The sequence below is a fragment of the Macrobrachium nipponense genome, chromosome 32 (assembly GCF_015104395.2).
Source record: "Macrobrachium nipponense isolate FS-2020 chromosome 32, ASM1510439v2, whole genome shotgun sequence".
Classification (NCBI taxonomy): Eukaryota; Metazoa; Arthropoda; class Malacostraca; order Decapoda; family Palaemonidae; genus Macrobrachium; species Macrobrachium nipponense.
Window position 1 is genome coordinate 16,595,540 of NC_061094.1, and position 16,671 is coordinate 16,612,210.

Sequence of the window (16,671 nt, forward strand, 5' to 3'; positions counted from 1 at the left end):
GTCTCAAAAGATTTAATGAGGTCAAGAACGTCTTGACTATTCGAAATGTCAAAGCCTCTATGCCTAAAAACAAAAGAAAGCAGAGACCTATAACCCCTAATTGTAGAGGTGGATAGCTTTCCTGTATCTCTCAGAAGTAACAAAAACTCTATTTCTGTTAGAGGTCGTAGAAGAAGAGACCTGACGTTTTCTGCACCACACTCTAAATATCCTCCACTTTGATTGATAGAGTATGGAAGAACTACTTCTACATTTAGCAATAGCCTCTGCCACTCCTCGAGAAAACCCTTTCACCCTGACAAGGCTCCACAGTCTGAATCCTGTCAGGGCCAGAGTGGACAACCCTTGGTGGTATCTGTCAAAGTGGGGTTGCTTGAGAAGACGTTGACCTTGTAGCAGAAGTCTGGGAAAGTCCACCAGGAGCTTGAGGAGGTCCAGAAACCATTCTTTCCTGGGCCAGAATAGGGCCATGGGTGTCATCGACACATTCTGATGGGACTGAAATTTGTTGATGACCTCTCTTATGAGACCAAAGGGGGGAAAGCATTGAGGCCCATCCAGTCCAGGAGCATCACATCTGTCCTCCACGCTAGCGAGTTGGGAACCAGAGATACTCGGCAAACACTCTCATTCAGAGTCCATTCCATCAGGACTTGGTTTGAGTGGCTCAGCTCACCTGCCGAGACGTTCACTTTTCCTTGAACAAACCTTTGTTGAGAGAAAGTGTCCCTTGTTTGCGGATATACGAAAGCACCATGTTGTCCACATAAACTGCTAATTTTCTTCCCACAACCAGAGGAGCAAAGGCTTGCAGACCCAGAAAAATTGCCTTCAACTCTTTCACCTTTATAATTCTGAGACTTTCTTGCCTCCCAAGAGAGCTCCCCACCCTCTGTACGATGCGTCAGAGAAGAACTCTCGGTCAGAGTTCATAATGACTAGAGAAATCCCTTCCTGAAGTCTTCTTCGAAAGCCACCAACAAAGATCACTTTATTTCCCATGTCAAGGGAAAAATGAATGAATCTGGCTACATCTTCCGATTCCAATTTGCCTTCAGAAAGAATTGGAGAGACCTCGTGTGGAGACGGCCCAAAATTACAAAGCTCCCAAAGATGCAAGGGTTACGAGGAGACTCATCCAGTTTAGAGTTGAGCAAGACAGGCGATTTAGAAAATCTTGCACTGTCCTTATGTACAACTCTATTCTCTTCGGGGAGAGAAAAACCCAAAAAGCTAGAGTCTAGAATCATCCATAAATAGGGAATCTTATGAGTTGGAGACAACTGGGATTTCTTGTGATCTATCCTGATTCCTAATAGCTGAGTTAGGCGCAAAGTCTTTTCCAGGTCCTTCACACACTGACAACTCAACTTGGATCTCAAAAGCCAGTCATCCAAATAAAAAGCTGTGCTGATCCTCATCAGATATAGCCATTTCCCCAGAGGAGCAAGGATACAAGTGAATACTTGGGGAGCCATTGTCAGTCCGAAGCAAGGAGCTCTAAATTGAAAAACTTTCTTTGAAGATGAACCTCAAAAACTTCAACTCTTGATGAATAGGGACATGAAAGTATGCGTCTTCTATGTCAAGGGTCACCATGGAGTCGCCTGGCTGAAGGGTTAACATCACAAACCGACTGGTCTCCATCTGAAACTTCATCTTCTGAACAGAGAGATTCAAAGCACTTACGTCTGGTACGGGCCTCCAGCCCCCGATGCCTTGGGGACTACAAATAGCCTGTTGTAAAAACCTGGGGAGTTTTTGTCTATAACTTATTCTATTGACTGCTTGCTGATAGGTGCCTCTACTTCCTTGGCCAATGTGGGAACTCTCTCTGATCCCCTTGAGTATGCTATCAATGAGATACGAGAATTGGACAGAGGAGGATCTTGAAGAAAAGGGATCGAATAGCCTTCTCCCTGCTCCATTCCTCCCAGAAGCAATACTCTCTCTCCTACGGTTGTATGAATGACTTTCTGATTACTTGGAAGTTGACTTAAAAGGGTCTTTCTTGGTCAACTTGGCTGGAACTTGTAAATTCGTCCTTGGTCTGCCTTGAATCCTGGTCTTTCCCCCTCAAAAAGGATGCTTCTGGAGCGGAGGAAATTTAGCCCCTGTCACAGGAGGATCCTTTGGATGTCTCGTTCATTGAGTCAGCAGAAGGTCATTGGCAGACTTCTTCTCAAGGTATGACAACACTCAAGGTATGACAACACCTGTAGAACTGTCTCCTCTAGGAACAGGTGGGACTTTTTTATGGGAGAAAACATTAATGCAGACTTCTGATTCATCGTCACTCCTCGAGATGCAAAAGAACACCATAACTACTGTTTTTTTAGCACTCCCATCATAATAAGAGCAGCTAGCTCTCCTGAATCATCTCTCACAGCTTTGTCTGCGTAAGACAAAACATTATTAAACCAGTCCAAAGCAAACTCTTATTCCAAAGACTGACACTCCTTTATCTCCCTAGATAATGCCCTAGTTGTCCAGTGCAGAAAGCTAAACACTTCTATCACCTTAAACAAGTTCTTTACAAATTATCAAAATCTGGGGTGGAAAACATGACTTTCGCAGTCGCAAAAGCTTATCTTCTGTTCGAGTCTACTAAACCAGAGAAGTCCCCTTGAGAGGAGGCAGACACTCCCAAGGAAGCAAGTTCTCCAGTTGCATAAAAACGATACTTCTGTTTTGAAGTTTGGAAGGAGGATTGGGAAAGAAGCTTTACCAAACTCCCACTTCTTTGCCAACCACTCGTTAAGACTCTTCTACACTTTCTTGGCGGACTGGAAAAGGACCAACTTCGGCAAACCTGAAGGAACTACCTTCCTGTCCATTACGAAAATAGAAGGCAGAAACAAAGGAGAGGCTGGCTCAAAGAAGTCCGGATAGGTGGTGAGCAAAAACTTCAAGAGACTCGAGTATGCCGAGACTATTTCAAATCCTGCTCCTCTTCCGATGAAACGGGCGACAAACCATCGTCCTCTCCTTTAGGAGCCGTCGCTTTCTTCAGGAAACCCATAAGCTCTTGAAGTTGCTGTTTAAATGGACCAAAAGACGAATCATCCAACATAGCACTAGTTTTGGAAGTTGAAGCAGTGGTATTCGAACTGCTCTTCTTAGAAGATGAGCAACTTGCAGGCGAGGCGCTACGAGCAGCAGGAGACAAACAAGACGAAACTCCTTTTGATGACCTAAAAGGTGAATGCTGTTCAGATTGCTTCGGCACTGGAATGCACTAGAATTTGACTGTCGCCAGATGGAACTTGACTCTCTGGAGACAACTGATGAGAATCCTAAATGACCCGAACAGGCACAAAACTACAGGACAGCTGAGGACTCCAATGCTCCTTCAACTTCTTCACTGGTCGAGTTAAAAAGTCCATAAACGAGGCATGCCTCTTCAAAGGATGTGAAACCACAGCACGACGATTTGTCACTTCTTCTCAGGTGATGACACATCAGATTCCGAAGAAAACTGCACTTCACTAATATCAATGCCCTTCCAATGGCATTTAGTCGACTTCTGCGAGTCAACAGGCTCAATGATGTCGGCGACGGCCAGTGGGCAAAAAACCTCACATCTCCTTTTCACCTCCAGTATATTTTCTCCCGGGTGTGGGGGAATGGGACAGGGACCTTCGTCAAGGACAGTGTATCCCAACCTTTACGAAATGAGTACCCCAAAATACATTTTGTAGTTATCAATTACCCCACTGAACATATACTCGGTAAGATCGGCTTTTTTCCTCCTGCAGTCACCTGATGAACTGCACGGGTCATATAATCCACTATTGGCTGTATATATATTTAAGGATCCAGCACAAATGCAAACTTTTCCACTTTTATGTAAATTAAAATCAACCATCATAAATACAACAATAATAATATATTATTCAGTGATCACTTTATGTTTGCTCTGGTTCTTCAGTGAGGGTTGAGCTTGCATTACCTGCGCAATTTTTTCTACTCTGGGCTTGGTTACAGAAAGTGCTGCAAGGGTGTTAGTTGACATGTTGTGTCTGTTATGTTTCTTGGTCTTCATTCCAAGGACAGTAGTGAAAGCTTGCTCGTGAGTAAGTGGTAGAAAATCCTGAGAATTTGTACTGCCCGAGAGGCTAGTGTTGATAAACATTAGTTTCCATGCATTATTTGTCCTGAGTGATAAATTCTTCTTTTGCTTGACAATCTTCATCACGAATGATAACTTCACTCACATTAAAAAGAAGTCTTACCCAATCATTGTAGGTACTACTCAAATCTAGAAAGTACTTATGCAAGCTTTCCAAGACGCTGGTCAGGTGATTTCTAATGTCTGCTTTCATATGGTTAAGGATATCTTCAGAATTCACCTTATCAAGGAAGGCATCTAATGTAGAAAATTATGCAACAATTCCCTTTCCAAAACATCTGATCAGACCATTCATTGCCCCCAAAATATGGGTCAAGTGGGGTAATTTACCCAGGGGTTGGGAAACACTGGCCTAGGAGAACTGGGGGAACGGACAGCCACCTCCTCAAACATGACACTTGGCACATCACTGATCTTTCATTAGCATTTGATTTTTCCATAACGGCTTGAAAAGACATCCAAATTCATATTGGATTTGGCCAAAATCTCAAATTTCCAGTCCATTTTGAACTCTAAGCTGGAAATGGTGTTAGAATTGGAAGCATGGGCTACCTGGACAGGAGTTACTGGCAATAAAGTAGGAGGACTATCGATAGGAGAGATATTAGGTAACAGAGGGGAAGAAAAAGTAGACTTCTTTGCCTCTAAAGGCAAAGGAGCTGCTTCAACACTATTCTTAACCTCGGCACGAAGAGCCGCCTTCCTCTTCCAATCATTTTCCATTTTCTCTAAATGAGACCTTAAGTTCTTCCAACCTTGCTCATTTAAGTTCTGACACTCAATGTAAGTTAAATCTTTGCTACATACCTGGCCCCCTACACTTCACACACTTAAAGTGCGGATCATGACAAAGCTTAGCCATTCTTGTTTTGGAATCTAACTGATGACGAACCACTGTCCGATTCTATTTAGCTAATTGAACGCTAAAAAGCAGCTGACCAAGAAAAAACCACCACCAAATTGTACTTAACCTACTACAACGAAAAAACTGTAAAGGGGATGAAAAGTCAACTGCAAGAACCACTGATGTTACTTCATGGCTGGCAGAAAATGAAATGACAGCTCAGCAGGACCGCCAAATACAGGCAGTCCCCGGGTTACGACGGGGGTTCCATTCTTGAGACGCGCTGTAACCCGAAAATCGTCGAAAGCCAGAACTTCATAAAAAATTCTAAGGAAACTTTATTTTAATGCTTTGGGTGCATTAAAAACTATGTAAACTGCATTCTTATTGCATTTTGCATAAAAAAACTTCAAATATTGATTATTTTTCCATTTTCGGTGTCATATTTCTTGTGCCAGATCAGCTTTGTAGGCGTTGTAACCCTGGAACATGCGTCGTAACCCTGGAAATAATTTCCGATGAATATAATTGAAAAGCGCCTTAACCTCTGAACGTTGTAACTCGAACCCGTCGTAACCAAGGGACTGCCTGTAATTTGAATTTTCGACTGCCAGGTGAGAACGCTTACAGCTCTTTAATTGTTTGGTAGGTCACTTATGTGAAACTGAAGAATAAAGCCAAGTATTGCACCCTCTTACCTTACCAACTTTATAGTAATAACAAAAGTAATCAAGAAAACCCAAACCAAATTCAGGTAACGATCTAATCATCAACAAAATCAAAAACACTCTCTAATGCATCCTTGCAGGCCGACGACATAGAGAAAACTGAAGGGTAAAGTATAGACACTAAAACCAACCAAATGGGATGGGTCGATAGACAGTTCCAACTAAACTATCCCATAAATTTTTACACTTTTCAGACTATTTTGTCCTCCTGCCTGACTAAGGAAATCAAGATTTCAGAATTTTTATACTGGTTCAGAAACATTTCTCTCAGTATACTAGATTATGTATTCTATCCAACTGCACAAGGTTTTGTAATTTTTATGTAAGATGCAAATGCCAATAACCACTCCCAATCAAGTTTTTACAACCCTGGAACAAGTGCAGGGACAGAGCATTTGTGTATGATGACTTTCTATCATTTCTCCTTAACTTTGACTTTCACACAAGCACAAAGTATTTAACCTTAACTTTCACACAAGCACAAAGTACTAAGTTGATAACACCAGAATAACTAACCAATGCCTGTTCAATATTCTTATTTGAACAATGTTTTAGTATAAATGATTACTACCCAATAATAAATTCTGGTGAATAAAGAAATTCATATAAAATGCAGTACTGTATATACAAACCTCTTCCTCCTCTTCTTCTTCTTCCTCCTCTAACACTCCCACCTCATGGTCTTCTTTCATATCCTCTTTGATAATGAAAGGGTTTGCCTCTTCAGTATCACCATTCAGATGTGGTATTTTCTGGCAGTTTGGAGAGTTAGGATTCTCGATATTGACTTTCACTAGCCCTGTGTCTAAGCTGTTAGAATTTGGTACACTTGGAGGTGGACTCTTTGGGTATTTTGGCATTTGAGAAGATGGAGATGTAGGGGATGAAGGAGTACCTCCTGACTGTGGGGTCTTCGGTGACTTGTGCTGGTCTTCTCTACATAGAGATGGGGACTTAGGGGAACTGAGCCTGGAGAACTTTGGCGGAGGGCTTTCAGGACTGTCTTTGGCATTTGAGCCTCCAGTTTTAATATCACGGACAGGTTGCTCTGCTTTTCGTTTGTTTGCATTCTGTATGGGTGAAGAAGCTGGACTTGTAGTGGTTGTGGTTAAAGTTGTAACTGATGAAGACACTGTAGTGGTGGCAGTTTCAACATCAGGTTCGTCATAATCTTCTTCTTCTTCTGTTCCGGTGTCTAACTCTAATCGACTGCTACTACTACTTCCGCTACGCACAACATCTCTCTCTATTGTTGACCCATGAAGACCAAGTCTCGTGCTCTCCTGTTGAAAGTAAAAAAACTTATGAGATGCAATTACTAAAAAGATGTTACATTAGGCCAGTCAGATTTAAAGTGAAAATCTTTATTAAGAACAAATGACATACGTATAAATCAGCTTTAGCCCACACAATCAATCTGTGATAAGTTTGTTTTTAGTCATTTTCTATTAACAAAATTGAAATACCAAATCCTTCTGTTTACTGCTCTACATAAATAATATGGTAAAAAGGCCTTACAATAACTTCAAACACGTTGAAATCTTAATACTAAAACTGATCTTATATAACTAAATATTTCAAATGTCATTGAAAAAAACAAAAAAAATTTAATCATTTCGCTAAAAAAAAAAATCTTTCAAATGGGTTTAATCTTACCAGATGTGAAATGTTGGTGAAATGGGTTAAAAATTATAATAAGTTCTAAAGTTCTAAACTATTTAATTTATAAATACTGAGATATGGTTTCCCATGTTGCTGCATCCTAACCATGGGGTGATGCATCACGCTACTTGGACCATAGGTTGCAAGGACAAGGCGTTCCATCTTACTATTGTTATCATCATCATTCAGAAGACAAATCCAATTTTATTGAACAAGCACACAGAGGCCACTGACCTAAATTCAAACTTAAAAGAATGTGGCATTCATTCATTGAACAAGCACACAGAGGCCACTGACCTAAATTCAAACTTAAAAGAATGTGGCATTCATTCATTGAACAAGCACACAGAGGCCACTGACCTAAATTCAAACTTAAAAGAATGTGGCATTCATTCATTGAACAAGCACACAGAGGCCACTGACCTAAATTCAAACTTCAAAGAATGTGGCATTCATTCAAAAGAAGTAACAGAAGGTAAAGAGAAATACATAAAGAGATCAGTTATTATGTATTAGAAAACCAGAATAAATAAAAAAATTAACAGTGAGTTATAAAAAATTATATTTTAAAAGTAAAATACGGTTTTGTATATACTTACTCAGTAATCACATAGCTAACAGCTTCCTTCCTACGGCAGCCTAACAATTGAAAATTCATGGTTGTTACGAACCGTGAGAGGTCCGCTCCAAGTTCGTTATAATGATAAACAAAAAGAATTCAACACTAACAGTTGAAACTGGGGATACGAATATAAAAAGAAACACTAACACAACAAAGGTTTATTTACAAGCTTACTAACAAAGATAAATGCAGAATGGTGTCTCCTATTTACATAAAAAAGGTAAAATCTTACACTGCATGAACTGGGGGAACAGTGAGGTAATGAAAGTACTTGCCGACCAGTTTTGCAACTCGAAGCGATGGCTTCACAAAAGGAGAGCTCTAATTGTAGACGCCTTCTTGCCTCCGTATTGCAGAAAATAATGTCTACTCTTGATACTTGAAGGGCAGGAACTCCCCAAAACCTCAAGCAGAATGTTTCTTCTCTGAAGTCTTCCTCAACGTCGAGATAACTCGGTCGTCCACTCCTGAAGACGACTCGACCAGAATTCGACCAATTCTCGAGCGCCTTTTTCTCTCTGATCCTTCGTTGGTTCCTTCTTCTCTTATCTCTCTCTGATGATCTCTGCTGCTGATCTCTCACTGATAATCTGATCTGTGGCTCTTACTGACGATCTCTTACTCTGTGTGACTAACTGATGATCTCTTACTCTGTGACTAACTGATGACCTCTTACTCTGTGACTAACTGATCTGCCTTCTCCTACTTCGTCCGTCGTATTTATGTGGCATTCTGGGGGCGGGCCCTACGGCGAGCGTCACAGACTCCCGCGATTACCAGAACTTCTAAGAATAATCTAGACAAGGTATTGCATCAGAAATCGTGGCGTTTCTCATGTCACGTCGGCGCCTGTCAAGTTCCACAACACTCCTGCCGATTCTAGAACCATCATGAGAACAGGCACCTCCAACACATGCGCAAATGCCTCCGTGCTGTAGAACTTCTCGAAGATGCGTTTTCCTTTCCTTTATCTTTCTTTGCTAAAAAAGCAATTATCATTACAACTGTATTGCTAGATCCGGCTATGGTGTAGTTGGAATGCTCTGCCGACTACCAGGACTTATATATAGGTAACAACCTGGCAAAGAGCTTCAAATCGTTTTGTGCTCTAATGTCCATGCAAAGGAAGGCTGGTGGGCTCTGATCATATTATTACGGGTTAAGTAGTAATATATAAAAACCTTATTTTACTATAAAAATATAATTTTTGTATATGAAACTTATCCAGAAATTACAGTGGACCCACCATATTTGCATTTTCTGGATTCGCAGACTCATACATTCGTGGATTTCTCTCGGGAACATTTCCCTGCATTATTTGCGGAAAATTCGCCTATTCGTGGTATTTTTCTATGAGAAATATCAACAAATGCCTGTTTTTTTTTTTTCAATTTCATCATAAAATGCACTTTTTGTGGCAAAACTATTAAAAAAAACAGGTATAATAATTTTTAGTGGGTTTTTCTTGAGTTTTAACTAACAAAATAGGAGGTTTTAAGCATTTTATAGGGGTTCCAACTATTCACAGGTTCTAACTATTCACAGGGGGGGGGGGGGTCTGGTGCGCATCCCCCGCGAATATGGGGGACCACTGTATATAGATAATTCCACATTAAAAGGGGTGGGAATCATGGACAAACTATCTCAATTCATTGTGTATAGTGTAATAAAATTGAAATAAAAGACTGCCAGTATTAAATAAAAATGCTTGTTGTTTCCTTATCTGGCAAGTGAGCACTGCAGATACTTTTTGCCTCTGGTCAGTGCTCCACTTGACCTGTAGAGTATGTGGCTGTCTAGCCCAGAGTCGTCTCTAAGAGTGGGGACTTTGTAGCAAGGAAGTACAACCATGGCTCGCAAAGCTAAAAAAGGTGCCATTGCCCTGGGCAAAAAAAACACACTACACCATAGCCATAAAAGACTATCACAACCCAACCATTAAAAAGGAACTGGTGGGCACTCTAGCCACAAATGTGCCTCCAGGCTTCCCAACAAACATCATAGTTTATTCAAGGCAAAAATAAGCAAAGGGAAGTCTATTCCCTATGCCTCCTCTCCCAAAACCATGCCAGCAACAGATATCGGTACAAATGTGTTGCAGTTCTCGAAGAGTTTCCATATCCTTCTGGTAGTGTGAAGCAAATATTGATCTACAATTCCAGAATGTTACTTGCACAAGTTTAGTAAATGAGATGTTAAGTCTGAATGAGAGGGAAGTTGTGACTGTTCTCACTTCATGAGCTTGACCTTCACTGCGACCAATTTGTCTTCTTGGATTTTAGCATGCACTTCTGAAATCACATTTCTTACGACAAATAACCAGCTTTCCTCTTCCTCAGGCCTGATATTATCCGTCAAATTCATGATGGTGAACGAGCACGGACACAGATTAGACGCATCCTCATTTTTAGCCAGAAATCCCAGAGAGAAAGAACATACCGCATCCCAATGAAAATCCGATCCTTTTATCTATAGCTTGGATTTTGATAACATGCAATACTGTTGCCAAAACCACTAAGAAGATGGTTTTCCTTGTTAGGTCCCTCAGAGAAACTGACTGATTAGGTTTGAAAGGCGAACCTGAAATCCATTCCAGTACCATGTCTAAATTCCAAGAAATGGCATCATAACTCACTTGTTTCGTGACATCAAAAGATTTAATAGCGTCACTTAAATCTTGATTTGATGACAAATCTAATCCTCTATGCTTGAAAACTGAATTAACCCTTAAACACCGAGCTGGTATTTACCGTGTCTGTCGTATGCCGGCGGCGTTCGGGAGTTAGCGCCAAAGCGAAAAAAAAAAAGTTATTTAAAAAAATCAGAGCATGCATAGTTTTTAAGAGTAAGAGTTCATTTTTGGCTCTTTTTTTTGGTCATTGCCTGAAGTTTAGTATGCAACCATCAGAAATGGAAAAAAATATCATTATCATATATAAATATTGGAATATATGACAGCATGAAAAAAATTTTCATATATAATTGTATACAAATCGCACTGTGAGCAAAACGGTTAAAGCTAATGAGTTAATATTTTGTTGTTGTATTGTACACTAAATGGCGATGATTTTAGTACTATATAACAAATTGTAAAACGATCAAAGCAACACAGACAAAATATTATCACAAAATGATACATGAATTCGTAACGTGCAGACGCAAAAAGTTTTTTTTTCAAAAATTCACCATAAATTGAAATATTGTGCTTGAGACTTCCTGTTTGTTGCAAAATGAAGGTAACTGATAGAATAGTACTAGACTGTAAGTGTTTTAGCTTACAATTGCAGTTTTCAACCATTTCGGTCAAGTTAAAGTTGACCAAAGGTCGAATTTTTTCTATTTCTCGTGATTTACATGAAAATATTTCAAAACTGATAAAAGCTACAACCATGAGTTATCTTATGCTATATTCTACATGAAATTGTGCATATTTTCATATATAAAACTTGAGATTTTTGGCAGAATTACCGTGCGGACATAAGGAAAAAGTTTTTTTCAAAAATTCACCATAAATCAAAATATTGAGCTAGAGACTTCCTATTTGTTGCAAAATGAAGGTAAATGATTGAATATTACTAGAATGTAAGAATTTTAGCTTACAATTGCGTTTTTCAACCATTTCAGTCGAGTCAAAGTTGACTGAACGTTGAAATTTTGGCACCTAACATGATTTATATGAAAATATTTCAAACTGATAAGAGCTACAACCATGGGTTGTTTATTGTTGTATTCTACATGGAATTGCACACATTTTCATATATAAAACTCTATGAAACGGCTAATATAAAACAGTGCAAAAATTACGACAAAGTGACCAAAGAATTTCTGAGATGCGTCGCTGGTGCTTTTTAGTGCGAGAAGAAAGAAATTCGCGCATGCACGCCTGGGTAACGCTTATAAACAAAACAACAGCTCGTTTCATGAACTCCCAGCATCCCTAAAGGCGCGTGATTTCAAATTTTTGGCAAACTAGGCCTATAACTATTTTTCCGCGAAAATTAAAAAAAAAATTTTGTAGTTGACGTACCGTACGTCCGATTAGTACCCGACAGACAATTTTAGTCGATGTATAATACGTCCAATAAGCGTTTAAGGGTTAAGCATAGCTCTATGACCTTGATCGTAGATGTCGAAAACTTACCGGACTTCCTCAAGTACAGAAGGAAGTTAGCTATTTGACTTACTGTAGTTTCAGAAGGGAACCCCACTCTCTGAAAGTAGACAACTTAGATTGGTATAATTTATTAGATGCAGGTCATCTGCATTGGGCAATAACCTTTGCAATTGCTTTAGCAAACCCTTTCGATTTAATGAGGCACTTGACAGTCTGTACTGACAGTTTGTACCCTGTCAGAGCCAGAGCAAACAATACTCGATGGAACTTCTGAAAATGGGGTTCTCTTGAGAAGACATTGTTTTTGACATAAGAGTCTGAGGAAATTGAGTAATAGATGCATCTAGTCTGGGAACCACTCTTTCCCTGGCAACAAGGGGGCCACTAGAGTCATTGTTTCGTTCTGCTGAGAATCTAACTTGTTTATGACCCCCCTGATAATACTGAAGGGAGGGAAGAGGGAGGGAAGGCGTAGACATCCAAATCAGTCCAGTCTTGTAGCATCGCATCCGTCCTCCAGGTGAGAGGGTCCGGGAACGGAGAACAGAGTCTTGGGAGTCTGGTTTTTCAAAGTCGCAGAGGTCTACTGAAGGTTGACCCCATAGCCTCCAAAGATCCTTGCACACTCTCTGATCCAAAGTCCACTCTGTTTGAAGGACCTGATTCTAGTGACTTAGGTCATCCGCTAGGACATTCATCATTCCTTGGATAAAGTGGGTCAGCAACGGCACCTGATTCTTTTCTGCCCAAAGGAGAAGTTCCTGAGTCACTTGAAAAAGGGAAAAGGAATGTGTTCCCCCTCATTTCCCAACATATGACAGAGCTGTTGAATTGTCGGAGTGTATTGTAATGGCTTTCCCTCAAATTAGGGGGAAAAGGCTCGCAGACCTAGAAAAAACGCCTTTAACTCCTCTACATCTATCTGGGAACTTCTGAACTCTTCTGGCCACATTCCCGACATCTCCCTGTTCCCTATATGAGCTCCCAACCTAGGTTTGAGGCATCAAAATACAAGTATAGGTCAGGGCTCAACGGAAGGACAGACTCCCCACTCTTGAAGCCTTCCTTATGAAGACCACCACTGAATGTCGTTTAATTCCTATCGTATTCACCTTTAAATTTGTTTGTTTTAGGAATAAGCCTAACATCATACAACTACTTTTTATTAGATTTTAATTTCTTTCATACACTTTATAGATGTGTTATTCACATGTATAGAGTTTAAATGATAACCATGTGTTGATTTGTTAAGGAAAAGGTTTTTTTTTTTCAAATAAAGTAAATAAATAAATCTAAAGATATCTTAAAAAAAAAAAAAATTTACCCCTAAAAAAACACCATTCAAAACTTTTTTTTTTTTGCATCACTAATAGTGGGGCCAATGTGTGCTCAGATGTCACTGTATCAGACATGCTAACACTTTTATGTTTGTTAGAGGAAGCTCTCTTAGCTTCTTTAAAACGTCTTCTCTCGTCCTCACAAGCTGAAGAAAATTGTTCTGGAGAATCCCAGAAACTGCAGGACAGTTAATCCTGCACCAAAGGAATGCCTCTGCTGCAGACTTCTTAGGAGGCACCTGAGGGGTAGTGGGCACTTCTGATGATGGCCTCTTCAACGGCCTAGACTTATTCTTAAAACACCACTGGTGCCTATTCTCTGGACTGGACGCTTCCAAACTAGATGAAAGCTTTTACATCTCCATAAAGATGCCTTTCCAACGGCTGTCTGAGACGCCCTGGAAAATTACAACAGGTATGTTTGAGGGGCCGACTCCGCTGACCTCCCTTCGGCTTCTAGTATGGCTTCTCCCAAGTTCAGGGGAGTGTGCCAGGGACCGTTGCCTAGGAGAATCAGCAGGAAGAATAGCCAGGTCCTCCACTAACATTTCATTTGCAGTATCAACACCTTGCTTGCTTACCTTCTACATTGGGGCTTTGAACGATGACCCTAATCGAGCCATAGACTCCACAATATTTAATTTATGATCAAATTTTTACTATAAATTCGAATCCAAGCTGGCAATGGCATTGGGGGGTGTGAGATAAAGGTTGAGGTGTTAAGACTGGGGAAGGAATAGGAGACATAACAGGTACAGAGACAGGTAGGTCAACACTACTATCCTGACTACCAGTCATCTTATCATGCCTACAATTTGCCTTTCTCTTTCAATCCCTTTCCAAATTATTTAAATGAGAAGACAGAACTTCCCATTGGTATTTAGTATCCCAGTCAACACATTCCTCATATGTTAATAATGATTAACAAACCTGACCCTTGCATAAAGTGCAAATAGCGTGTATAACGTACCATATATGCTCGCATATCATACGACTTTTGAACACCTAATTTTGGAGCTAATTTTAAGGGGGTTGCATCATATATGAGATATAAAATTAGTATATGTAATATTCACATACTAGTATCGCTTGATAAAATACACACATAATGAATATGCATCTTTTCCATGGACCTTTTGAAAAGTTATGCTTTACTTCCTAAAACCAAAATTGTTGTATGTATTTTCATATTACTATTGTTGTATTATAAAATGCAAAAATAGAAATGAGTGTTTTAGTTTGGAAATCAGTTGAGGACAAGGGCAAGGTAAGTTTATTTTGCTGTATTGGAGTCAAATCAGAGCGCTTTTCTTGCTTCTAGTTAGCGTAAATGAATCTCAAGATAATCTACTGATATGGGACAAGGTTATTTTATGTTACACAAAGTGTTTTCAAGTCAAAATATCACTTTAATTTGTATCGTTGTGAACGAAAGTTATTTTTGTCGTTAGTAGATGGCGCTGAGGGCATGTTTATTGCGTAAAAAAGATAAACAGATTGCGTTCTATATTTTCATTTGATTTCATCAGAATACTAAGAGCTTTACATATTTATCTTTTATCGGAATGAACACAGAAAAATGTGTTCTTTCATGCCAAATAGTTTTGATTAAAACACATCTCTCAAATTTTGTTTACAGTTGAGTTTGATGGTGTTATACCGAAGTTTCCATGTTGCCGATGTACGATAGTATACAAACTTTCTTTCCTCAGCTTCAGCTATAAAAAGCAGCTTAAATTTAACAGTATATGCCCTTGCCTATCTTTTCTCCATAGCAAATGAGGATATATTAGTAATGTAAAAATATATCAGTCCTATTCTATTTAGCATCATTTGTAACATAACTACAGCCATTTTACTATCGTACGATGGTTGACATGCAAGCAAACCACTGTAATATCGCATTTGGTTGCTCATAGCAAATCAGCTGTTTTTGGCTGAATGTGTTTTGACAACAAGTATAACATTACTGATGATACTTTTAGCTTTCTCTTTTTACTCTTTTTAACTCAACTAGAAGATGGGATAGATAACGAGATGGAGGAAAAGGGGTTAGCCTAACTAGAAAATGGGATGAATAAACAGGAGGAAAAGAGGTTAGCCTATTATAATTTGGTCTCAAAAATTGAACTCGCATGTTACACGAGATACATATCACATCATTATTTTAGGGTGAAAATTTAGGGGTCGCATGATACATGAGATCACGTTACATGAGTATATACGGTACTTTAATGAAGTCAATCTCATATTAAATCCTTTGCTGCAATAGAGTTGATGACGAACGAGCATCAGAAATCATCAAAGTCGGGAAAAATTCTCAAAGTCCAAAACTAGAAAAAAGTAAGTCCAATCGTGAGGAAAACTTGCTCTCTTGACAAAAACCCAAGTGAAAAGCTACCAACAATAAATAGTACTTCAACAATTTGCATCACAACTGGTAACCGACAACAATTTTCAAATCATCAATAGTAACTATCATTAGAAACGATAGTTATATAATTACATAGAAGTTACATACACAAAACTGAACTCTCATGAATTGCATTTCATACTAACTTCATTTCATCTATTTCGTTGTCACTTAAATGGCAAAATCACCAATCTAGCACCCTATTAATCTCAACAAGAAAAAAAAAAGCACATTAAAGCCTGTACTTTAGTATGTCTTACCCGTGTTTCTCTTCTGTGTTTAGGTTTGGGTCCACGCTTAGCACCTCCTCCAGCTTCTCGTTGACTGGAAAAAAGGTAATGGTATATATTAATTAAATAGTACTAATTATGATCATCTCTGAACAAATGTTTCCTCTGGTACCATGAAACCTACCTAGTAGTACTCAAAATGAATTATTATTATTAAAAATAGTTTAACCAGACCACGGAGCTGACTGTCAGCTCTCATGGGGCTGGTACAAAGGATTAGGATGAAATACCAGTTCTTGGCAAGCATTGGGACCAAATAGGAAATTCGGTGTGGTGATGAATCACAATAGTATGCTTAATTAAAAACTGCACAAAGGCATATGGTTTTATACTGCAACGCAAATGTATATTAAATACATTAACTCATGTTTTCACATGCACTCATTTAAAGAAAGGGAATATTAAAATTCAAAGTAAGTACCCATATATGTAGTATACTTGTGTAATATTGGACTCCATGTAAAGTTCGATCCCATATTTTATGGCATACGTATATGTATTAGGATTTCAGCATATACCCCTTGTAATA

The 16,671-nt window shown here is 39.2% G+C and overlaps 1 protein-coding gene across 1 annotated transcript in view; it reads right to left on the reverse strand.

The window, feature by feature from the left end:
- Nucleotides 1–16,671, reverse strand: part of LOC135207245 (chromobox protein homolog 8-like) — a 153,044-nt gene that overhangs the window by 27,960 nt on the left and 108,413 nt on the right. Inside the window, exons 4-5 of the mRNA XM_064238881.1 lie at nucleotides 16,113–16,176; nucleotides 6,337–6,987 (exon numbers count right to left, since the gene is read on the reverse strand). Coding sequence (XP_064094951.1) covers nucleotides 6,337–6,987; nucleotides 16,113–16,176 — 715 coding nt within the window. The remainder of the gene's footprint in view (nucleotides 1–6,336; nucleotides 6,988–16,112; nucleotides 16,177–16,671) is intronic.